This window comes from Carcharhinus amblyrhynchos, chromosome 18 (genome assembly GCF_965287045.1).
Source record: "Carcharhinus amblyrhynchos chromosome 18, sCarAmb.v2.hapA, whole genome shotgun sequence".
Lineage (NCBI taxonomy): Eukaryota > Metazoa > Chordata > Chondrichthyes > Carcharhiniformes > Carcharhinidae > Carcharhinus > Carcharhinus amblyrhynchos.
The window spans coordinates 20,105,027-20,131,463 of NC_137341.1; the positions used below are offsets into that span (position 1 = coordinate 20,105,027).

Genomic DNA, 26,437 nt, shown 5'->3' on the forward strand with positions numbered 1-26,437 from the left:
CGAGGGTTCAATTTGAGCCTCGGGTGACTGACTGTGTGATGTCTACGCATTCTTCCTGGACCAGCATGAGTTTCTTCTGGTTTTCTCCCGCAAAAATATGTAGGTTAGGTGGATTGGCCATTGTAAATACATGGCATTACAGGGATAGGATGGAGGGGAGTGCCTGGATGGGTTGCTCTGAGAGTCTCTGCAGACTCGATGGGCCAAATGGCCTCTTTCGCACTGTAGGGATTCTATGGTTCTACAACAGGAAATGCAAGAAAAGGTTGCAAACAATAAATCACATAAAAGGTCAGACTTTCCTTTTTCATAACCATTGGATTTTGCGAAGCTCTTGATCATAAAAAAAAGTACTTCAAGTGTGGCCACACTTGGGATGTAGGAAATGCAGTGGCCATTTATTACATTGCAAATTCCTATTAACAGCAATGCAATTAGACCAGACAATCTGTTTCTGAGATGTTGATTGAGGGATAAATATTGACCAGCACAAAGGAACAACTGTCCTATTTTTTGAAAGAACACCATGGGATTTTTGCATCCACGTGAGGGGCCGACAGGGCCTCAGTTTAACATCTTATCTGAGAAATGGTACCTCTGACAGTGAAGCATTCACTCAGTACCTCGCTAATGCATCAGCCAAGATTATTGTGTTCAAGTTGCTCAAGTCATAAATCTTCTAACACAAATAAGAGTGCTACAAATTCAACCATAGCTGACACAGATTTCAACCAGTATTTTGTCATCTCTACTGGGGGCACTAGGTACTGGAGGTCAGCTGTCCTTCACCTCCCCAATGAGTAACTGCCTTCAGAAAATGAGAAACACAGAATACAATATAGAAGAAAGCCATTCAAACCCGAGTCTGCACCAACTCCCAGACCTACTCTGTAACCCCACGCATTTACCCCCTCATCCCCCAACCTGCACATCTTTCGACTGTGGAGAAAACCGGAGCACCCAGAGAAATCCCACGCAGGCATAGGGAGAATGCACAAACACCACCCAAAGCTGGAATTGAACCTGCATCACTGGCACCATGAGGCAGCAGTGCTATGCACCATAAAAAAGGGAGAGAAACAAAACTGGAAATGAAGGATACCATGAATGTGAAAGAATCATCTAAGCCAGCATAGTCCAAAGAGCAACCCAACCGAACCCAAATTTCAGGCACTAGATCACATGCTCAATATATTAATCCTACAATAACAAAGACTTGTAACTTTGGCTTGATTAAAACACAAGCATTTACAGGGAGGTGGGAAGAAAATTTTAGATTTGAAGCATCTTTTGGCATATAAAATGATAAGACAGCAGTCAAGCTCAGAATATCCACAGATCAGTAACAAGTGCCCCAATGCAGACATGGAAAGTTAATTTTGTGCGAGCGTATTCTTCTGTAAGTCGTGTCAAAATCATTTGGAACTTTACCAAGCATGTTCTTAAATTGTGTTGCAATACTAGGCTTCTACCATGCGAGGTCCTCGATACCCAAATAAATATTACAGATCCCTCTTGCGGCACATAATAGTTGCTAGAATGATAGCATCCTCACCTCCAAGTTGTGTGTCTTGAAGGCAGCCTTCAAGACACAAAACAACGCAGAATCACCAAGCAGAAATTGATCGTCATGTTCCGCACACGAGGACAGCCTCAACCGGGATCTTAGGTTCATGTCAGACTACATGTTACCCCCACCATTTGGCTTGGGTTTGCAAAATCCTACTAACTGTCCTGGCTTGAGACAATTCTTTAATCTTTAATCTGTGATTATCCCCCGCTCCACTCACACTGTCTGTACCTGTAAAGACTCGCATTCCAACCACTATCTTGCAGTTGTGTCGCTGTCTATATGTGTCATGTTTGCAAACCCACCTCTCCATTCATCTGATGAAGGAACAGCACTCCAAAAGCTCATGATTCCAAATAAACCTGTTGGATTTTAACTGGTGTTGTGAGACTTCTTACTGCGTCCACCCCAGTTCAACGTCAGCATCTCCACATTATAGGAAACATTTGCATATAGCATGCTCCCACAAACAGCAATGGAATAATAACAAGGTAATCAGTTTTTGGGACATTGATTGAAGAATAATTATTGGTCAGGACACCTAAGAAAACCCCCAACTCTTCTTCAAAATAATGCCATGAGATCTTTTAGATCCCAACAGGCAGATGGGGCCTCGGTTTGGTTTCTCACCCAAAAGATGGGTATTCTGACATTACCCCTCAGAACAGCCTTTATTTTTGTCTACAAACCTGGAACGAGACTTGAACCCAGAACCCTCTTAGTCAGGTGAGAGTGCGACTGACTGAACCACAGAGAGATGTTTTACTACCATGAAAGCATTATATAAAAATGAGTTGTTGTTAGGCATGGTTGGTTTATTTATTTACTTCTGGACGAATGAGCTAAGGTGGGCTACAAGGACTTTTGCACTTATATTTAACTTGTGATCTTGCAATTAGCCATGAATTCGAGCATTAAATCGGCTCTCAACAATTCCATGAATTAAAGCATTAATGATCCATCCTGAATGACCTGTTGTCATTCTCATCCTTCTTTTCAAATTGTTCAATGGACTGGGCTTCCCCAACTCCTCCAGCTCGAAAATTGCCCGAGTCCTCAAATGTTGGCCTCTTGTAGATCTCAGTTTTCTTCACTCCTCTACTGGCAATGATGCTTTTGGACATGTGGGCTCCAAGATTTTCGAATTCATAGGTCTTTGACTCTCTTCTCCTTTAAAGTTGCTACCAATCTACCTATGGCTAAGCTTTAGGTTACAAGTCTCATTGCTTTCTGTCAAATGTTGTCTTATACTGCTTCCATGAAACATCTTGGGGTGTTATAGGTCATATCATAGAGTCAGAGGTTTACAGCATGGAAACAGGCCTTTTAGCCCAACTTCTCTGTGTTGCCCCTTTTGTTTGTAAAAGGCCTAAACTAGATCCAATTGCCCACATTTAGCCCATATCCCTCTCAACCCATCTTAACTATGTAACTATCTAAATGCTTTTTAAAAGACAAAATTGTACCCACCTCTACTACTACCTCTGACAGCTTGTTCCAGACACTCACCACCCTGTGTGCGACAAAATTGCCCCTCCGGGCCCTTTTGTATCTCTCCCCTCTCACCTTAAGCCTATGCCCTCTAGTTTTAGACTCCCCTACCTTTGGAAAAAGATATTGACTATCCAGCATGTCCTTCATTATTTTATAGACCTCTTTAAGATCACCCCTCAGCCTCCTACGCTCCAGAGAAAAAAGTCCCAGTCTATCCTGCCTCTCCTTATAACTCAAACCATCAAGTCCAGGAAGCATCCTAGTAAATCTCTTTTGCCCTCTTTCTAGTTTAATAATATCCTTTCTATAATAGGGTGACCAGAACTGTACACAGTATTCCAAGTGTGGCCTTACCAATGTCTTGTACAACATCCCAACTCCTGCATTCAATGTTCTGACCAACAAAACCAAGTACACTAAATGCCTTCTTCACCCTCTGTCCACCTGTGACTCCACTTTCAAGGAGCTATGAACCTGTACCCCTCAATGTCTTTATTCTGTAACTCTCCCCAACACCCTACCATTAACTAAGTCCTGTCCTGGTTCAATCTACCAAATGCATCACCTCGCATTTATCTAAATTAAACTCCATCTGCCATTTGTCAACCCAGGTGCTTTATAAATGCAATGTGGTATTGCAGCAAAGTTTCAGTCTTTATTAGGCCATTGTGGGAAGGTAACAAAGCAGATGCCAGGTCTTTTTCAACAACGACACATCAGGCACGAGATTTCAAAGCCCTTAACTTGTCTCACTTTTCAGCAATATTCAATAATGAATAGTAAGAGACGAGGAGAGAAATGGGGCTAATGAAATGTGCTTTCAGATAACTGTCGTTTGTGATTTAGGTCAGCAGTTAGATTCTTTGCAATGTGAAAGATTTCATCATTTTATAATTGCTGCACACAGCTAAGTCCATCCCTTACCTGATTGGCTTCAGCAAGCTTTTCTTCTTTCTCTTGAAGCTTCTTGTTCTGCACCCCAAGGTCCTCCTTTAATGACTTAGTCACATCAACCTGGTCCTTCAATTTTGCCACAAGCTCTGCCTCCTTCTCTTGCATTTGTTTCACTTGGGTTATTAGCTCCTGGTTCCGATCTGCCTCGCGCTACATTGGAGAGGGAAAATAGCTATTTCAAATTATTCAAATCAGAATATGCATAGAAAATATTAATGGCTACAGTTTGAAATCATAATCTAAATAAGAACAATTAACCTAGCTTTGAAGGTCAGTTTCAGACAGGGTCAGACTATTTTCCCCAACTCAAATGTTTCCACAGCGTATAAACACAAACACTGATCACAGCCTGTCGTCATCAGGGACAGGAGTGTAAAGAAATGGAAGGATTCGCTGTTTGACAGGCCTCCAAGAGAATAATACTCTTTATTTACTGTAGTGGTTATGTTAGATTGGTGATCTAGATAGAGGCCAAGACTAAAATTTGAGGGGAAGCCCATACTCTCCTTGCAGTACAGAACGCTGACAAAAAGACAAATGGCAAGTAACACGGAACAACCTAAAATACAAAGATCGTGTTGATGCCAGTACAGTTTGAAGATGATTATTACATTTTGAAACTCCCTGCATCAAAGCAAATACCTCATAGTTCCAGGAACTAGTGTGCACTGCCTTTTCTAACTCAATTCTGGCTCTTTTGTGGCTGACCTCCATCTTCTGTTTCTCCCGTTCCACCTCTAGAACGCGCGAATGGGAATGAATGTTCTCAGCCTGTTCTTCGGCCTGGAAAATATAAATGTTAACACATCTATTTAACTTTTTGGAGAGTGGGTTGAAGGAAGAGTAGATTGTGTAGTCTTATTCAACCAATCAACAAGACCATGGCTGATTTTTACATCAACTCCACTTTCCTATTCTGTCCATATGTCCCTTGATTCCCTGGATGCTTTTGGACTTTGATGTGCATAAATTGGCTGCTACGTACACAAGAAATAGAAGCAGAAGTAGGACATCAGGTCCTTCAAGCGTTCCGCACCATTCAATACAATTGTAGCTGATCTGTATTCCTTGGAGTTTAGAAGAGTGAGGGATGACCTTATTGAAACATAAGATCCTGAGGGGACTTGACAGGGTACATGATCAGATGGTTTACACTAGTGGGAACATAACTACAAGGTAACGGGCCAATCATTTAAAACTGAGGTGTGTAAAAATTTCTTCTCACAAAGGGTAGTGAATTCCCTGCAATTCTTTGCCCCAAAGGGTAATACAGGCTGGATCATTAGAAGTATTTATAGTGGAGGTGTCATTTTTCATAACCCTTTATTCCTCCAACTATCAAATATTTATCCACCTTCACCTTGAGGATTCAACAGCCTCCATAAGATGAAATTTCTATACACCTCAGTTTTGAATGGCCAGCCTTTACCTTGTAGCTATGTCCCCTTGTCCAAGGGAATTATATAAGCTGTTTTTAATCTTCTGGTACCCTCCCGGAATTGAGCGAGTTACAAAACGTTTCAGTCAATGGGTCCACTATCTCTTCAGCCACTTCCATTAAAACCTTAGCGTACAGCTCATCAGGTCCTGGCAACTTGTCTGCCTTTAGCCTGAGTTTCTCTAACACATTATCCTTGTGATTGGGATTTTTGTAAATTCTGCCATGTTATTTGAAATCAACCTACCTGGTACCTTAGGGATATTTGCAATGTCTTCCATAATGAAGACTTGCAAAACATTTATTTAGCCTTTCCACCATCCTTGTTATCATTCCAGCAGCATCTTTCAGTAGACGTCCCACGTTTACTTTAGCCCCCCACTTCCTATTTATATATCCATAGAAAATCTTAATGTTTGTCTTCATGCAAGTTCTCTCAATTCATTTTCTCCCTTGAACATTTTAGTCTTCCGCTGCTGGAACCTAAAAACTTCCCAGTCCTTTAGTCTACCATGATATTTTGCCACTTTGTGTATACTGCTTTTCAATTTAAGATTATCCTTCATTTCCTTTGTTAACTATGGATTTGTGAAATCCTTCTTTTTGACTGGGATAAACTCCAGCTGAGCATTTTGGACTAGCTAGTTAATATCTGTCACTTTCTCATCTACTGATCTGCATCTTAGCTTGTGTACCTAGTTCACTTTAGGCAACTCATCCCTCATACCAATATAATTGTCCTTATTTAAGTTGAAGGCACTGGTTATGCTCCTACGGTGTTCACTCTCAAACTGTATCTGGAATTCAATCATGTGGTCATCACCCCCAGGGGATCCTTAACCACAAGATTCCTTATTAGTCCTTCTTCATTATACAAAAACCAAATCTAAAATAGCCCATTCCCAGGTAGGATCCACAATGTACTGCTTTAAAAAGCAACCCTGATGTACTCCACAAATTCTTCTTCTACGCTGCCCTTGCCAGTTTGGTTTGTCCAGTCATTTCCATATTATGTTGATAACTGCTCTAGGCTGTAGGTCATGGAAAACAGCTTTATATATTCATGACAAATATTCAAATCAAGGGCCTTGTGCTGTGTTGGATTGATTGCCTGTTCTACATTGACCCAAAAGAACCAGTCGTTAAGCTATAGAAACGCAACGATAATCTTTCATGTTACAGGGCTACGAAGCAGAACAGGCTGGAGTTGCTGTGGATATTAGGCAAGAAAGCACTTGGCTCCATAACTTTGATTCAGGACTCCCATTTATTCACGAGGTACCCTGGACCATATGCACGAGACAAATGGGCCAAATGGCCTTCTTCAAACTATACATTTCAACAGTGCTGTGCTATTCAGCAATTTAAGGGAAGTCATTAAATATGGATTAGGCATTTTGGTTGATTTTTTCACTTCATTTCATTATAATAGAATAAACAACTCTCCCAGCTCCTGGCTTTGAGGTTCTGCCTGAGGTGAGTCTGAGCCACCTCAATCAAATTCCTCATAGGCATGGACACAAAGAGAAAGTCTGAGTGAAATTGACTATTTATATCCTCCAAATCTAAGAAGTAAAATACATTATCTGGATGTTACAGAAACAAAATGATGGTCAGTCCCTCACATTGACATTGTAAGGACGTCTAGCCAGCTTAGCATAAATGATAAGTGATAGAGATGAGGAGGAAGTGTTGTTCACCAGCTCCATTAATTCATGTTCCTAAAGAGTTGGTCATTGGTGCTAGTAGTTAGAATTTCTGGTGAGAGGCTGAGCCAAGCTTAATTAGTATACGACTGCTCACGCTGAGATAGCAAATGAAGCACAAGACCAAAGCTGGGAGTTTATAGCAATAGTGCTTTATGTTACATCTACCAATCTAACTTTACAGACCATCTTTCTGAGGACCTGAGAGACTAAAGCCTTTTCTTGCACTTGTGTAGGAATGTTTCTCCCTAATTGCTTTTGGATCCAAACTCATACCATGCCATCACAAGATTAGATCTGGGATTGAGTTTAGAATCAAGTCCAGATTGAGGAGGGAAGCCCCCTCTGTCTGTTGGCTATCAATGCTCTTAATGAGTCGAGTTTGGGACAGGCTCACCTATTACCCATTGAGTGCCCAGATCTTTTAATAATTCAGTTATTATCTTGCATTGGTATTATGCCTTTAAAGTTGTAAAATGTCCCAAGGTGCTTCACAAAATTTGACCCCAACATACTTAACGAGTTATTAGGGCTGCTGAGCAAAAAAAAAGGTAGGTTTTAGTAGTGCCTTAGAGAAGCAGACAGAAACAAAGATTTGGGAGAGAATTCCAGAGCTTAAGTAGCTGAAATATGCATGTCAATTGAAGAAGAGATGTAAATTTGGTATGCACAAGAGGCCAGAACTGGGAGAGCTCAGATGTCTCAGAGGATTGTGGGGCTGAAGGATGTTGTAGAGAGGGAAAGGACATAAGGAGATTTCCTGAAAAAATGGATGAGCATTTTAAAATTAATGCAAGTTCAGATTCTGCCCAGCTTCTCAATCTTGCAACTGAATTGATGGCAAAGACATCACGTTACACTAATTCAGAGAAATCATTACTATATGATGAGGTATCCACGCAGTCAGTCTCTTATTGTAAGCAAGGAGAGAGTTTCACTTCGCATCCTGCCAGGGACACCTCACATAAACACTGGGAGCCAGAACAAGAACTTTCAATACAAACATCTCTTTTCTTGAGTAACTGAAAAAAATAGAAATCAAAACCAGTTATGTAAATGCAAATTACACAATAGGGCAATTAATCAAATATCAGGGGTAGCACAGTGGTTGACACTGCTGCTTAATAGCACCAGGGACCCAGGTTCAATTCCAGCCTTGGGTGACTGTCTTTGTCTGCATGGGTTTCTTCCGGGTGCTCCAGTTTCCTCCCACAGTCCAGGAAAATGTGGGTTAGGTTGATTGGCAGACAGATATATGGGGTTATGAGGATAGGGCCTGAGTGGGATTGTTGTCAGTTCAGGCTCGATGGGCCAAATGGCTTCCTTCTGCACTGTAATGATTTTATGATTCTATGTTAGCCTGCTTTTACTGAATTTAAAAACAGTAGGTGATCTTCATGGCCACAGGTAATTTACTATCTTCACACATGCTTTAACAAAGTAAATATTTGAAGATCTGAATAAGAACAAGCACCATACTTACTGTACTGTCTAAAGACAAACTGCACCAAATACAAACAAACATGGCAGCATTTTGATGTTGCCACGTTTTTATGAATAAATATAAAATCATTTTAAGTAGTGATTATACTGTTTTTCTTAGTGTAACACAGGTAGACCTGGACAGTAGATTTTGGTCTAACTTGATCACTTTTAGCAAGTTTTTATATTATGTGCATTTTAGCAAGCCAACATAATCAAGACGCAATTTTATAATCAATCACACGTATTAATCAAGAATTATTGTATAATTAATCAGCCAGAAAATAATGATTAAATAAGTAGCAAGTCTCAATGTATAATTGAAGAATACGTTTCTACATTTACTTAATCAAGTAATTAAGACTGCGTAATATTCTAATGTTTGGTGTATTAATTTGTTACTGTAAACATTGTACATGGGAACAGAGAGCATTCAGATGCCAAAAAGGGCATGGGTTCCATTTGTCCTTGGCCAACTGGGGCAGGTGCAGGAGACTGAATCAACATTTAGATAAAAACAAAATCTTGAACCATCTCATTGTGTTACTCCATGGAACAATGTATGTAAAGCACTGGAAAGCTTTAGATTGGCTAGGAGGGAGTTAAAGAGTGAGTTAAGAAGAGCTAAAAGAGGACACGAGAAGACTTTGGCTGATAGGATTAAGGAGAATCCTAAGGCGTTCTATAGATATGTTAAGAACAGAAGATTGGTTAGGGCAAGATTAGGGCCAGTTAGAGACAGCAGCGAGAAGTTGTGTGTGGAACCGGAAGAGATTGGACAGGCACTGAACCAATATTTCTCTTCGGTATTCATGCAGGGAGACATAAATGTAGCTGTGGAGAACACTGGGTTACAGGGTTGTAAACTGGACAGTATTGCAGTTGATAAGGAGTATGTGCTAGATGTTCTTGAGGGTTTGAAAATAGATAAGTCCCCTGGGCCGGATGGGATTTACCCTAGGATTCTCTGGGAGGCAAGAGAGGCGATTGCAGAGCCTCTGGCTCTGATCTTCAGGTCGTCATTGGTCTCTGGTGTAGTCCCGGAGGATTGGAGGATAGCGAATGTTGTCCCATTGTTTAAGAAGGGGAACAGAGACTTTGCCGGGAATTATAGACCGGTGAGTCTTACTTCTGTTGTGGGCAAGGTTTTAGAAAAAATTATTAGGGATAGGATTTATAGTTATTTGGAGTGTAATGAATTGATTAGAAATAGTCAGCATGGTTTTGTAGCGGGTAGGTCGTGCCTTACTAACCTTATTGAGTTTTTTGAGAAAGTGACCAAAGAGGTGGATGGGGGTAAGGCAGTTGGCGTGGTATATATGGACTTCAATTTGGCGTTTGATAAGGTTCACCTTGGAAGGCTTCTGCAGAAAATGCAGATGTATGGGATTGAGGGTAATTTAGTTAATTGGATCAGGAATTGGCTAGCAGATAGGAGACAGAGGGTGGTGGTTGATGGTAAGTATTCGTCATGGAGTTCGGTTACGAGTGGTGTGCCTCAGGGATCTGTTTTGGGGCCACTGCTGTTTGTAATTTTTATAAATGATCTGGATGAGGGTATAGTTGGGTGGATCAGTAAATTTGCTGATGACACCAAAGTCGGAGGAGTGGTAGATAGTGAAGAGGGGTGTCATAGTTTACAGAGAGACTTGGACAAGTTGCAGAGCTGGGCCGAGAGGTGGCGGATGGAGTGTAATGCAGAGAAGTGTGAGGTAATTCACTTTGGCAGGAATAACAGATGTGTAGAGTATAGGGCTAACAGTAGGACTCTGAATAGTGTTGATGAACAGAGGGATCTAGGTGTATGTGTACATAGATCCCTGAAAGTTAGGAATCAAGTAGATAAGGTTGTTAGGAAGGCATACGGTGTCTTGGCGTTTATTGGTAGGGGGATTGAATTTAGGAGCCGCAACGTCATGTTGCAACTGTACAAAACTCTGGTGCGTCCGCACTTGGAGTATTGTGTGCAGTTCTGGTCCCCACATTATAGGAAGGATGTGGAGGCACTGGAGAGGGTGCAGAGGAGGTTTACCAGGATGTTGCCTGGTATGAAGGGGAGGTCCTATGAGGAGAGACTGAGGGATTTGAGGTTGTTTTCATTAGAAAGAAGGCAGCGAAGAGGGGACCTTATTGAAACATACAAGATGATTAGAGGTTTAGATAGGGTGGACAGTGATAGCCTTTTTCCTCGGATGGAGAAAGCTAGCACAAGGGGGCATAGCTTTAAATTAAGGGGTGGTAGTTATAGGACAGATGTCAGAGGTAGGTTCTTTACCCAGAGGGTGGTGAGGGATTGGAATGCCCTGCCTGCTGCAGTTGTAAATGCGCCTAGTTTGGGGGCGTTTAAGAGATCCATGGATAGGTTTATGGATGGAAAGGGATTGGTTTAGGTTAGAGGGTCATTGCTTTTTCAATTGGTTGGCGCAACATCGTGGGCCGAAGGGCCTGTTCTGCGCTGTAATGTTCTATGTTCTAAATTCTAAATGGCCAAATCCAACAAAATTTACTCAGTAGCAACAAATGACCTATTGACTAATTACAACAAGCCCAATTTGAGACGAGGTAATGCTAATTCAAGTGTTGAAAGTGGAAACTATCTTGTTGCTTCCAAATTGGATGACAATTATGGAGGTGCTCCCAGGGCAGAATTTCAAGAAATCGGTGCTAAGTATACCTTTCTCTTTTCAATAAACTTTCACCTTATTTGCTATTTCTGAGTCCTGTCTTGCTTATGGTCAAGTCTTCTTCAAACTAAAGGATTTTGGAACCAAGTAATCAGGCACTTACAAAAACAGAATATAAATTTTAACTGTTAAAGTATATGCTTTTGATTAGGGAAAGCATCACGGCTCTACTGAGAGGGGATATATCCAAGTGATCGGCCACTCAGTCTATACAGGTAGAAATGAGAAATAAGGGGGAAATCACTTTGATAGGATTGTACTATAGGCCCCCAAATAGTGAGCGGGAAATTGAGGTGCAAATATGTAAGGAGATTACAGATAGTTCCAAGAAAAATAGGGTGGTAATAGTCTGAGATTTTAACTTTCCCAACATTGACTGGGACAGCCATAGTACTATAGGGCTGGATGGAGAGAAAATTGTTGAGTGTATTCAGGAGGAATTTCTCATTCAGTACACAGATGGCCCGAATAGAGAGGGGGAAAAACTTGGGAAACTCCTCTTGGGAAATAAAGAGCAGGTGACAGAAGTGTTAGAGAGGGCTCACTTTGGGACCAGTGACCATAATTCTATTGGTTTTAAGATAGTTATGGAGAATGATAGGTCTGGCCCAAAAGTTAAAATTCTAAATTGGGTCAAGGCCAATTCTGATGCTATCAGGCAGGAACTTTCAAAAGTTAATTTCAAAAGAGTCTGTGGGAACGCAAAGGGATGCCTGCTAAGTAGCATGCTTTCAAAAGTGTGTTAACCAGGGTTCAGGGTAAACACATTCCTCTTAGACTGAAGGGCAAGGCTGGTAGGAGAGAACCCTGGATGACTCAGGATATTGAGGCCCTGGTCAAGGGAAAAAAAGAGGCACATGACGTACATAGGCAGCTGGGATGAAGTGAATCCTTTGAAGAGTATAGGGGGTGTAGGAATAGAGTTGAGAGAGAAATCAGGAGAGCAAAAAGGAAACATGAGATTGTTTTGGCAGATAAGGCATCAGAGAGTCCAAATAGCTTCTACAAATACATAAAGGGCAAAAGGGTAACAAGGGAGAGAGTAGGGCCTCTTTAGGATCAACAAGGTCATCTATGTGCGGATCCACAAGAGATGGGTGAGATCCTAAATGAATATTTCTCATCAGTATTTACTGTTGAGGAAAGCGTGGACATTAGGGAGCTTGGGGAAATACATAGTGATTGTACATATTACAGAGGTGGTGGTGCTGGAAGTCTTAAAGCGCACCAAGGTAGATAAATCTGCGGAACCTGATGAAGTGTATCCCAGGACATTGTGGGAGGCTAGGGAGGAAATTGCGTGTCCCCTAGCCGAGATATCTGAATCATCAACAGTCATGGGTGAGGTGTCTGAAGATTGGAGAGTGGCAAATGTTGTGCCTTTGTTTAAAAAGGACTGCAGGAAAAGCCTGAGAACTACATGCCAGTGAGCCTCACATCTGTGGTGGGTAAGCTGTTGGAAGGTATTTTGAGAGACAGGAGTTACAGGCATTTAAAGACGCAAGGACTGATTAGGGACAGTCAGCATGGTTTTGTGAGTAGAAAATCAGGTCTCATAAATTTAATTGAGTTTTTTGAAGAACAAAGAAAGTAGATGAGGCACTGCAGTTGATGTTGTCTACATGGACTTCAGCAAGGCTTTTGACAAGGTACGGCAGGGTAGGCTGTTGCATAATGTTAAATCTCACGGGATCCAGGGTGAGATATCTAAATGGATACAAAATTGACATGATGACAGAAGCCAGAGGGTGGTTGTAGACAGTTGTTTTTCAAACTGGAGGCCTGTGACCAGTGGTGCGCCTCAGGGATCAGTGCTGGGTCCACTGTTATTTGTCATTTATATTAATGATTTGGATGAGAATATAGGAGGACATGATTAGTAAGTTTGCAGATGACATTAAGATTGGTGGCAGTGAAGAAAGTTATCTTCAATTGCAACGGGATCTTGATCAATTGGGCCAGTGGGCTGACAAATACCAGATGGAGTTTAATTTAGACAAATGTGAGGTGATGCATTTTGGTAGACTGAACCAGATTGGTAGATTGGACTTATTCAATCAATAGTACAGCATTGGGAAGAGTTACAGAAGAGAGATCTAGGGTACATGTTCATAGCCCCTTGAAAGTGCAGTCACAAGTGGACAGAGTGGTGAAGAATATATTCGACATGCTTGGTTTCATCAGTCAGTAAAAAGTCTGACAACACCAGGTTTTAGTCCAACCGATTTATTTGATAGTAAACTCACAAGCTTTTGGGTTAGTCCCTTCATCAGGTGAATGGAGAGTTCTGGCCTCAGACAGAGCACATAAAGCACAGACAGTTTACAGATTACTGATTAGAATGCGAATCTTTACACCTAACCGGCTGTTCAAGTCTTGAAGTGGCCGCTTCAAGACTTGAACAGCAGGTTAGGTGTAAAGATTCGCAATCTAATCAGTAATCTGTAAACTGTCTGTGCTTTATGTGCTCTGTCTGAGGCCAGAACTCTCCATTCACCTGATGAAGGGACTAACCCAAAAGCTTGTGAGTTTACTATCAAATAAATCGGTTGGACTAAAACCTGGTGCTGTCAGACTTTTTACTGTGTTTACCCCAGTCCAACGCCAGCACATCCACATCATGACTTTCATCAGTCAGAACATTGAATACAGGAGTTGGAATGTCTTGTTGAAGTTGTACAAGACATTGGTAAAGCCACACTTGGAATACTGTGTGCAATTCTGGACACCCTATTATAGAAAAGATATTATTAAATAGAAGGGGTGCAGAAAAGATTTACTAGGATGCTACCGGGTCTTGATGGATTGAGTTATAAGGAGTGGCTGGATAAACTGGGACTTTTTTCTCTGGAACATAGGAGGCTGAGGGGTGATTTTACAGGGGTGTATAAAATAATGAGAGGCATAGACAAGGTAGATTGTCAATATCTTTTCCCAAAAGGTAGGGGAGTCTAAAACCAGAGGGCATAGGTTTAAGGTGAGAGGGGAGAGATACAAAAGTGTCCAGCAGCACACTTTTTCCACACAGAAGTTGGTGAGTGTCTGGAACAAACTGCTAGAGATAGTAGTAGAGGCGGGTACAATTGTGTCTTTTAAAAAGCATTTAGATAGTTCCATGGGTATGATGGGTATAGAGGAATATTGGTCAAATGTAGGCAATTGGGATTAGCTTAGGGATTTTAAAAAATGGGCAGCATGGACAAGTTGGGCCGAAGGGCCTGTTTCCATGCTGTAAACCTCCATGACTCTATGACTTTATATTACATTAAAACCGACATTAGGTAGGGCTTGGCGGTTGACCCTGGACTACAACAATATTTCCAGTGGGATCAGTGTCTTGGAATTGTTTACATTTACTTGGAAAAAGATTGAAAAACCAGGGGTAGATTTGCCTTCTAATCTCACAATTGTAAACTGCACATGGTTAGTGTCCATGAATCATGTCCCACAATACAAGTCACTAGTACAAAAACCACTTGGACATTGACAAAACAAAATCGTCAGGATTAGTGAAGTCACATACAAGGTGCATATACTGTGCATTCATCATTACCACAACACAGTAGTTCCAACCCAGCAGTGCATTCCCACACATAATTACTGCAGCCAGATTTAGTAGCTCTGCCTCTTTTTCCCATATGCACCAGTTTCGTCTTCATCCCATAAAACATTGTCACAGCAACTGTGGGGTCATTCTCAATATAGAACTATTTCATACAGCCAATGTCAACAATTGACATTTCCTCCAACAAACAAAAAATTAAATGTCATAGCATCTGCTATTTTGTGATCACAAAGCTTAAATAGCTGGACAGCAATAAAGATAATTTTCTGTCAAATTGTCACTTTTTCCTTTGAGGGAGTCAATTGCCTCACCTCCATTCATCAGCAATGATAGCAACTTTGTAAGAAAACAAGGAGCTAGAACAAGATCAACATGCTGCGTCCACACACTTACATCAGGAAATTGCCAAAATTAACCACAAACTCTTTATTTCTCCTTTTCCCAAAGCATTTCCTACTTGGAGAAGAAAAAAACGTGTTTGATTATTGGGAAATGACGGGGGAAATGGGACAAACAAGATAGCTCTTTCAAAGGCCCTGTACACGTATCCTGGGCTGAACGGCTTCCTTCTGTGCTGGATAATTCATGATTTACCAAGAATCTCCATGAAAGAATATATGGAACCTTTTCTGTTCCCTGGACCAAGAATTAAATAAACCTGTCATTAAAAAATACTGTATAAACCAGATACTGTCATGAACAGAAATCAAGCCTCTCAGGTCACTGGTTTTCATTGGTCCACCACTGACAGCCATTTTCAGCTGCCGAAACCAGAATCCAAACCCTGCCCCCAAGCGAGATTGCTGATTGGCAAGTGTTATTTTCCTTTCTGCTCTTGGCATTGTAGTTGCTGTACACTAGCATAGTGTTTCTGTGTAATTTCTGCGGTTTATAGTTTGAAAAGTTTATACTTGGTAGTAACAAGGAGCAGGGAAGAGGAGTCCTAGAAAATTGTATATATCTAAAAAACATCTTTCAAATGTTTAATTTAGAGGGGTAAGACATGACAGGAGAGCTCCAAGCCATAGTTTGCTCTTGCTCCACATGGCAGGCTGGGGACAGTTCCAGTCCCCTGGGTCAGCTTGTGTGCGGGAAGTGTCTCCATCTACAGCTCCTGGAAGCTTGAGTTTCAGAGCTGGACCGGGGGCTGGAGACATAATGGAGCATCCGCGAGTCACAGTATCGTGGATAGCACGTATAGAGTTGGTCACACCGCAGGCTCAGGCTCCACAAGCAGGAAGAGAATGGGTGACCACCAGACAGAGCAACAGAGACAGGCAAGTAGTGCAGGAATCTCCTGTGACCATTCCCCTGCAAAACAGATATACCATTTTGGATACTGTTGAGGGGAATGACCCCTCAGGGGAAAGCAGCAGCAGCCAAACTTGTTGCACCACTGTTGGTTCTGCTGCAGAAGTGAGGGGTAAAAAGTGTGCCAATGCAATAGATGTAGGGGATTCAATTGTAAGGGAGATAGACAGGCATTTCTGCGGTCACAAACGAGACTCCAGGATGGTACATTGCCTCCCTGCTGCTAGGGTCAAGGATGTCTGAGCGGCTGCAGGACATTCTGAAGGGGGAGGGCGAACAGCCAGTGGTCGTAATACACGGTGGTACAAGCGACATAGATAAAAAAAAGGATGAGGTCCTAAAAGCAGAATACAGAGATCTAGGAAGAAAGTTAAGAAATTGGACCTTAAAGATAGTGATCTCAGGATTACTACCAGTGCCACATGCTAGTCAGTAGAAATGACAGGATATATCAGATAAATACATGGCTGACGAAATGGTGTTAGGGAGAGGGTTTCAGATTCCTGGGACATCAGGACCGGTTCTGGGGAAGGTGGAACTTGTGCAAATTGGATGGGTTACACCTGGGCAGAACTGGGACTGATATCCTAAGGGCAGTGTTTGCTTGAGCGATTGGGGAGGGTTTAAACTAATATGCCAGGGGATGGAAACCTATTTAGAGAGTCCGAAAAGGAGGAAGCAAGGACAAAATATGCAGAGAAGGTTCCAACTCCATCAAAAGTGAGGAAAAAAGTTAAAAGGAAGGAGAACTCAGGAGATGTTATGAATAGAAGTGTTAGAATTCAAAAAGGTACAAAAACTAGTGTAAGGGCACTTTATCTGAATGCTCGAAACATTCAAAACAAGGTTAACAAATTGACAGCATAAATCATTGTGAACGAGTATGATTTGGTGGCCATTAGAGACATGGTTGCAGGATGGTCATGACCGGGAGTTGAATATCCAGGGGTATCAAACTGTTTGGAGGGACCGACAGGTAGGTGTAGCTCTGATATTTAAGGATGATATCAGGGTGGAAATGAGAGATGATGTAGGTTCTAAGGGGAAAAAAAGGTTGAATCCATTTGGGTAGAAATTAGAAATAGTAAGAGGAAAAAGTCACTGATAGGCATAATCTATAGGCCACCAAATAATGACATCATAGTGGGGCAAGAAATAAACAAAGAAATAACTGATGCATGTAAAAATGATACAGCAATTATCATGGGGGATTTTAATCTACATATCAATTGGTCAAACCAGGTCAGTCAAAGCAGCCTTGAGGAGGAGTTGATAGAATGTATCCGCGATAGCTTCCTTGAAGAGTATGTAATAGAACCAAAAAGGGAACAAGCTATCCTACATCTGGTTCTGTGTAATGATACGGGAATAATTAATGATTTTGCAGTTACGAATCCTCTTGCAAGAAGCGATCACAGTATGATTGAATTTAAAATACAGATGGAGCACGAGAAGGTAAAGCCAATACTAGTGTCTTGTGCTTAAACAAAGGAGACTATAAACAGATGAGAGAGGAGGTGGCTAGAATAGACTGGGAGCAAAAACTTTATGGTGGTAAAACTGAGGAACAGTGGAGGACTTTCAAAGCAATCTTTCACAGAGCTCAGCAAAAGTATATACCAGTGATAAGGAAAGACTGCAGAAAGAGAGATAATCAGCCATGGATATCTAAGGAAATAAAAGAGGGTATCAAATTGAAAGAAAATGCACACAAAGTGGCAAAGACTAATGGGAGCTTAGAGGATTGGGAAATCTTTAAAGGTCAGCAGAAAGCCATGAAAGAAAGGTAAGATGGATTTTGAGAGTAAACTAGCTCAGAATATAAAAACAGATAGCAAAAGGTTTTACAAATATATAAAATGAAAAAGAGTGGCAAAAGTAAACGTTGGTCCTTTAGAGGACGAGAAGGGGGATTAATAACTGGAAATGAGAAAATGGTTGAGGCATTGGACTGGTATCTTGTGTCAGTCATCACAATGGAAGACACAAATAACATGCCAAAAACTGACGACAGGAAGACTGTGACAGGTGAGAACCTAGAAATTGTCATGAAAAAGGTAGAGTTGTGCAAGTTAAAATCAACTGCCTCATCTACCTTCTTGGTTACCCCTCCAAAAAACTCAATTAAATTTGTGAGAGATGATCTTCCCCTCACAAAGCCACGCTGACTATCCCTAATCAGCTCCTGCATCTCTAAATGCTTGTAGATCCTGTCTCTCAAAATGCACGTCAACAATTTATCCACCGTAGATGTGAGGCTCACTAGCATGTAGTTCCCAGGCTTTTCTCTGCAGCCCTTTTTGAATAAAGGCACGTTTGCCACACTCCAATCTTCCAGCACCTCACCCATGACTATCGATGATTCAAATATCTCGGCTAGGAGACACACAATGTCCTGGGATACACTTCATCAGGTCCCGCAGATTGATCTACCTTGATGCGCTTTAAGACTTCCAGCACCTCCTTCTCTGTAATATGTACAATCACTATTTATTTCCCCAAGTTCCCTAATGTCCACGCTTTCCTCAACAGTAAACACTGATGAGAAATATTCATTTAGGATCTCACCCATCTCTTGTGGATCCGCATATAGATGACCTTGTTGATCCTTAAGAGGCCCTACTCTCTCCCTTGTAACCCTTTTGCCTTTATGTATTTGTAGAAGCTCTTTGGACTCTCCGATGCCTTATCTGCCAAAACAATCTCATGTTCCCTTTTTGCCCTCCTGATTTTTCTCTTAACTGCTCCTACACCCCCTATACTCTTCAAGAGTCACTTGATCCCAGCTGCCTATGCACGTCACGTGCCTCTTTCTTCTTCTTCACCAGGGCCTCAATATCCCGAGTCACCCAGGGTTCCTGACTTCTGCCAGCCTTGCCCATCATTCTAAGAGAACGTGTTTACCCTGAATCCTGGTCAACACATTTTTGAAAGCATGCCACTGACCAGATGTCCCTTTGCCTTCCAACAGACTCCCCCAATTATCTTTTGAAAGTTCCTGCCTGATAGCATCAAAGTTGGCCTTGCCCCAATTTAGAATTTTAACTTTTGGAACAAACCTATCATTCTCATAGCTATCTTAAAATAGAATTATGGTCACTGGTCCCAAAGTGACCCCTCACTAACACTTCTGTCACCTGCCCTTCCTTGTTTCCCAAGAGGTCAAGTTTTGCCACCTCTCTAGTCGGGCCATGGACATGCTGAGTGAGGAATTCCTCCTGAATACACTCAACAAATTTCTCTCCATCTAATCCTCTAATGCTATGGCTGTCCCATTTAATGTTGGGAAAATTAAAATTTCTGACTATTACCATCCTATTTTTCTTGGAGCTACCTGTAATCTCCTTACATATTTGTTCCTCAATTTCCCGTTGACTGTTTGGTGGCGTATAGTACTACCCTATCAAAGTGATTTCCCACTTATTTCTCAGTTCTACCCTTACAGACTCAGTGGCCAAACCCTCGGATATATCCCCTCTCAGTAAGGCCGTGATGCTTTCCCTAATTAAAAGTGCAACTCTCCCTCCTCTCTTACCTCCTGTTCTATCGTTCCTACAGCATCTGTACCCTGGAACATTAAGCTGCTAGTCCTGTCCCTCCCTTAGCCAAGACACAGTAATTGCTATAATATCCCAGACCCACATACCCAATGCCCTGCGTCAGGCCTCTTGCACTGAAATAAATGCAGTTTAATCTGGACTTCTCCTTAGTTGAGAAAGGATATACTGCCTCCAGAGGGAATGTAGAGGAGATTCACTAGGCTGATTCCAGAGTTGAGGGTTGGCTTGTGAGGAGAAACTGAGTAGACTGGGGCTATACTCATTGGAAGAATGAGAGGAGATCTAATAGAAACATATAAGATTATGAACGGAATAGATAAGATAGAAGTAGGGAAGTTGTTTCCACTGGCGGGTGAAACTAGAACTAGGGGGCAAAGCCTCAAAATAAGGGGAAGCACATTTAAGACTGAGTTGAGGGGGAACCTCTTCACACAAAGGGTTATGAATCTGCGGAATTCCCTGCCCAGTGAAGCAGTTGAGGCTACCTCATTGAATATTTTTAAGACAAGGATAGATAAATTTTTGAACAGTAAAGGAACTAAGGGTTATGGTGAGCAGACAGGTAAGTGGAGCTGAATTTGCAAAAAAGATCAGCCATGATCTTACTAAATGGCACAGCAGGCTCGAGGGGCCAGATGGTCTATTCCTGCTCCTAGCTCTTATGCGCTTATGTTATGTTTTTAAAACCACTCCTCCTCTCACCTCAAGATGTTATTTAACCAAATTTTTGGTCATTTGTCTTAATATCTCCTGAAACGTCTATGTCAATTTTTGCCTGATTTCACTCTTGTGAAGCTACTAAAATAAAATGGCAGACAAGGCCTGATGCAAGTTTTGAACTGAGTACTATAATGAAACATCCCAAGCTCCAGGATACTTTACAGATGAACAAAATATTAAAAAAGTTAAAGATAGAAAAATGTGTACTTGAGTTGCCATCTTTTGGTGATTAATATAGTACAGGGAGATGGGATCAGAAAGAGCACTTGGGCGTCCTCAGGCTGGCATAGACAAGATGGGTTGAATAGCCTCCTTCTGTGCTATAACTTTTCTATGGTTCTAATGTAAAATTGATTGTGTTCACTGACATCTTTCACGCAAATTTTGTTGATGGATTTTCAAGATAGTGAGAAAATGGGAAGTGGCTTGCCTTACTTTCTTGGCTTGGGATGCCAAGAAAATAAGGCAAGTATTAAAAAACACCCTTGTTGCAGAGAATCTCACATTGTCATGGTATTCCTTTTATCTGGAACTTCAGGGGAAACAATGAAGGAGATGTCCCAATACAGAGTTATATTGCCAATCAAATGTACACAAGACATTAAAAAAAATTACAAATTCATATGGCAAGTCTGAACCTTAAGTATATGGTCATCTCTAAGCTCCAGTGGGTTGATACAAGTCAGAAGTTATCAGACAGTTTCACCAAAAGGAATGCTTGTAGTGAAAAACCATTGGTGGTATTAGAAGGACAAAAACTAGGGATGTGTTTTTTTTAAAATGAGCAACTTATTTTTCTACCTTCAGTATTTTTATTTGTCTGAAAAGGAAATGCACTTTTTTTAAACAAAAGAATCCATTATTGAATTTGTGCTTTCAGTTGCTAATTAAGCACAGCTGTCCCCAATTTGGGAATCATTGCACAAAAATGTTTTGATTTATTGTCACACGTACTAGTATACAGTGAAAAGTATTGTTTCTTGCGCTATACAAAGCATACCATTCATAGAGAAGGAAAAGAGTGCAGAGTGTAGTGTTACAGTCAAGGCTAGGGTGTAGAGAAAGGTCCATTCAAAAGTCTGATGACAGCAGGGAAAAAGCTGTTTGAGTCAGTTGGTACATGTCCTTAGACTTCCATATCTTTTTCCCGATGGAAGAGAATATGTCCAGGGTGAGTGGGGTCCTTTATAATGCCGGCTGCTTTTCGAAGGCAGTGGGAAATGCACAGTGTCAACGGATAGAAGGCAGGTTTGAGTGATAGACTGGGCTTCGTTCACAACCCTTTGTAGTTTTTTTGCAGTCTTGGAGAGAGCAGGAGCCATACTAAGTTGTGATACCACGAGGTACAATGCTTTTTATGGTGCATCTGTAAACATTGGTGACAGTGACAGCAGACATACCAAATGTTCTCAGTCTTCTGAGAAAGTAGAGGTATTGGTGGGCTTTCTTAAATATGGCATCGGCAGGAAGGGAACAGGACAGGTTGTTCGTGATCTGGACACCATTGATGCAGGCAGGGGCATGTCCTCCACTACGCAACCTGAAGTCGATGACTATCTCCTCCATTTTGTCAACATTGAGGGAGATTACTGTCGTCACACCAGTTCGCCAGATTCTCTCTCGCTTCCCTGAACTCTGTCTCATCATTGTTTGAGATCTGACCCACGACAGTGGCATCATCAGCAAACTTGAAAATCGATTAGAGGGGAATTTGACCACACAGTTATAAGCGTATAAGGAGTATAGTAAGAGGCTGAGGACACAGCCTTGTGCGGCACTGAGAATGATTGTGGAGGAGATGTTGCCTATCCCTACTGATTGCGGTCTGTGGTTAGGAAGTACAGGATCCAGTTGCAGAGGGAGGAGCCAAGCCCCAGAGTTTGGAAATGAGTTTCATAGGAATAATGGTGTTAAAGGCTGAACTGTATTCAATAACTAGGAGTCTGGCATAGGTGTTTGTTATCTAGGTATTCCAGGGTTGACTGCAGGACCGGGGAGATGGCTTCTGCTGTGAACCTGTTGCAGCTGTAGACAACTGTGGTGGATCCAGGTAATCTGGGAGGCCGGAATTGATTCATGCCACGACTAACCTTTCGAAGCACTTCATAATGATGGATGTCAAAGCCACTAGACGATGTTCATTAAGGCACACTGCCTGGCTTGTTCAACGAATTCTGGAAGAATCTGCAACTTTTCTTTGCTGTCTTGGAAATAAACTTGTTTTAATGTATAGGCTAACTTCAGACTCATTCTTACTTAACATAATATTGGACTTATCGCACTGTCTCAGCACTGTGAAGCTGACAGTATACTAACCTGCATCCTCTGCTCAAATTGGAACTGCAACATTCTTGACGTAGAGCATGGCTCGCTTGCATTGGGTATTGGAGCAGAGCTTTCGGACAAGAAGTTGTTGAAGGAACGCAAAATGGAAAAGACTGTGGTATTCTCTGCTTGATCATCCATTGTCTCATGAATTGGATCTGTCAAAAAATAAAGCAAAGCTCATTTATAGGAAAAAGATTAATTAAAAACTGCATTTTAAAGGATAATTTCATCCCCATCCCAGCCAAAAGCACAAGAAACTCATCTTCTCCCAGATATCTATCAAAAACAATTGCCAAGAGCTACAGAAAAACAGCTTTGAGAGTTACTGACCCTCTGAACGTTCTCCATGTGAATTGATATGGGAAGGGAGCTGCCTTCTTAGCAGTCTCAACCTCCCATTCCCTACAAATTTCAAGAACAAGGTCAAGTCATTTCTCCTTTGATGTGACTGCCATAATCACAACAGTTGATCATCACAAACATGGGAATGGAATAGTCACTACTCTGTAGCACATACAATTGGGACAATAGTACTGCAGGCTCTTCTCAGTGTCTTGCGATTAGTTCCACCTGGGCAGGCCACTGCTTGTTACGAGCCCCAGAGGAAGGTGAATCAGAGATTCCCCATGGCACTCATAGGGGTTATCACAGACAGGATGGAGCAAAGTACCTTGCATTTATAAAACACCACTAATATAGTAAAATATTCTAAGCACTCATTACACAACCTATTTCTACCATTTCAAACTAGAAAGAGAAACCTGTATTTCCATAACATCTTTCACAACAGCAGAAAAGTGCTTTACCAACAATTAGGTCTTTTGAATTGTGGTCACTTTGAAATGTAGATAACACAGCAACCAATCTACATTGTAAGATCCCAGTAATGTGATAACAGTAATGTGATAACAACCAGACCATCCATTTTAATGACATTGATTGAGGAATAAATACTAACAGGATATCAGGGAGAAATGCCCTGCTCTTGTTTAAAATATAGTGTCATGGTATCTTTCACATCCACTTGGGAGATAGATGGAGCCTGGATTGAACCTTGAATAAGGTGGCACTTATCAATACTGCACCAGAAACCCTGAATTATGGACTCAATCTCTGGAGACAGACAGTAATTTATGGACATCGGATCAATCCTGACGTGTTTATTCAAACATTTTTTTAAAGAAATTACATCAGCATGATAATAGTTCTTGCCCCACTTGTGATAACTTATTTACTTCTACAAGTCCCCAGAGCAGACAATTTCATTTAAATGCCAAACTTTAAACATAAACTTTGAACTCAATAGTCAATACATGGATATACAAGCAAGCTATCCTATCAGTGACAGAACCAAAGATTTCTCAACCTCTTGAGGGCAGAAACTTAGCATAGAAGGTGAGACATTATTCTATGTTTGCATTGTAGGACTAAGGAGTGCTGTATTGCTAGAGGTACTGTATTTTATATGAAGTGTTTAACCAAGGCCCTGGATTAATGCAAAAGATCCCATGGTACAATGCTGAAGAGGAGCAGGGAAGCTATCCCCCTTGTCCTGGTCAATTATGATTCCTCAATCAATCACAGAAGTAGGTACCAGGGTCACTACGACACTGCTGTTGTTTGTGGGAGTTTACTTCAAAAATATTTCAGTCATAAAACGTGCCATAGAAATGCAAGTCTTTCTGCCGTATTTAAAAAAACTGTTTGCTGAGTTATATTTTGGCAGGCGCTGGTTCATGTATCAGTATTTCTTCCAAGGTGGTATTCTTCACATGGTTTGTAATTCATTCGATCAAAGAAACACTCAGTTGAAAATGCTGCCAACGTGTGAGCACACTTATGTCCAGCAGGCACTGCTATATAAGAATCAGAAGCAACGAGCTACAGCATGACCAACTGACAGTAAGAAAAACTGCAGCATTTACTCACTATCCCAACTCTAATCAGATAGCTCTACACAAGAAATTCAATTCTATTTTTCCTTGGTCTCTTACCAGATAACTTCACAAGTCTTTGGAATAATGTTTCATCCTATACAGCAAATAAATATGAAAATTTTGAATGCTATTAGAAGACAAATCTTTTATTAAACAATTCTCTGCAAAAAGAATTCTCTAATTGCTCACTTGACAAACAAACCATCCCAAAAAAATAACAATCTTCAATTCTTGATGAGCTACGTACTGTTTTGGTCTCCTTACTTGAGAAAGGAAGTACTGGCACTACCGGGGGTGAAAAGGGGATTCACTAGGTTGATTCCAGAGTTGAGAAGGTTAGCTTATGAGAAAGTGAATTGGCAGGGACTTTACTCTCGGGAATTTAATAGAAACATGGAGAATTATGAAGGGAATAGATAAGATAGAAACAGGGAGGCTGTTTCTATTAGCAGGTGAAACTAGAACAAGGGAGCATGGACTCAAAATGATGTGGAGCAGATTTAGGGCTGAGTTGAGGAGGAATTTCTCCACCGACAGGATTGTGAATGTGGAATTCCCTGCCCAGTGAAGCAATTGAGGCTACCCCACTGAATGTTTTTAAGGCAAGGATAGATAAATTTTCAAACAGTAAAGGAACTAAGGGTGGGTAAGTGGAACTGAGTCCACAAAATGATCAGCCATGATCTTATTGTAAGAAGTTTCACAACACCAGGTTAAAGTCCAACAGGTTTATTTGGAATCATGTTCCTGGGAGCAGTACTCCGAAAGCTCATGATTCCAATAAACCTGCTAGACTTCAACCTAGAGTTGTGAGACTTCTTACTCTGCCCACTGTAGTCCAACACCAGCATCTCCACAGCATGATCGTATTGAATGGCAGAGAGGCACGAGGGTCCAGATGACCTACTCCTGCTTCCTGTTCTTATACAGGATAAATGTGTGAGATTGCAGGGATAGGGCTTGGGTGAGATTGGTGTCAGTGCAGGCTCGATGGGCCAAATGGTCTCCTTCTGTACTGTAGGATTCTATAACTTGGCAGCGAACAAACAAGCAACGAGAAACCTAGCCAGGACGACCTGTGCGGGAGTCCTACTGAACAACGGGACCGGCCTCTCCTGGGGCTGAGGGGCTATGGGCAAGTCCCAGGCCCGCTGAGGGACCGCCACCAATTTTACCTCAGAAAAGCCACAGGCTTCCGTCTATAAGCCATCCCCGCTGAGCTGGCCCAGTGACTGCGGGTTCTAACCCCGGCCTGTCCGAGTTACCTGTCCACCTGAACCCGGCCAGTCCTAATTACCTGTCCACCTGAACCCGGCCAGTCCTAATTACCTGTCCACCTGAACCCGGCCAGTCCTAATTACCTGCTCCGCTTGTCTCCCTCTTCTCAAACCTCGCGCGAGATCTCCGTGCGAAGCGCCAACCTTCCCCCGTTCTTCTCCGAAGAGAGGCGCATGTCACCAAAAACTACCGTAATCGTCCTAATATTTGCTTTTTGTACCCCTCAATCCGCACAAAGAATGTAAACGATGCTGAGAAGCCTAATGTACCGCCTAGCAGTGTTGATATTCCACATGCGCTTTCTATTCCAACCCTCTTCAACCAACTACATCAGTATAACTATTTATTCCTTTAAACGTCATCTGTTCATGCTTGTCACTTCAATTCCTTGTGGTAACAAGTTCCACATT

At 41.6% G+C, this 26,437-nt stretch overlaps 1 protein-coding gene across 5 annotated transcripts in view; it reads right to left on the reverse strand.

Annotated features, from left to right (window-relative positions):
* mad1l1 (mitotic arrest deficient 1 like 1) overlaps positions 1-26,164 on the reverse strand; it is a 924,959-nt gene extending 898,795 nt beyond the window's left edge. For 2 of the 5 annotated variants that reach the window (XM_080206479.1, XM_080206475.1), the window contains exons 1-4: positions 26,015-26,049; positions 22,801-22,967; positions 4,661-4,801; positions 3,989-4,168 (exon numbers count right to left, since the gene is read on the reverse strand). In XM_080206479.1, the coding sequence (XP_080062605.1) occupies positions 3,989-4,168; positions 4,661-4,801; positions 22,801-22,950 (471 nt within the window). In that variant the 5' untranslated portion in view covers positions 22,951-22,967; positions 26,015-26,049. Of the gene's footprint in view, positions 1-3,988; positions 4,169-4,660; positions 4,802-22,800; positions 22,968-24,806; positions 24,844-25,924; positions 26,050-26,110 lie in introns of those variants that run through there. The other 3 variants (XM_080206477.1, XM_080206476.1, XM_080206478.1) reach the window with 3 other exon arrangements.
* Positions 26,165-26,437: the final 273 nt, after the last annotated feature.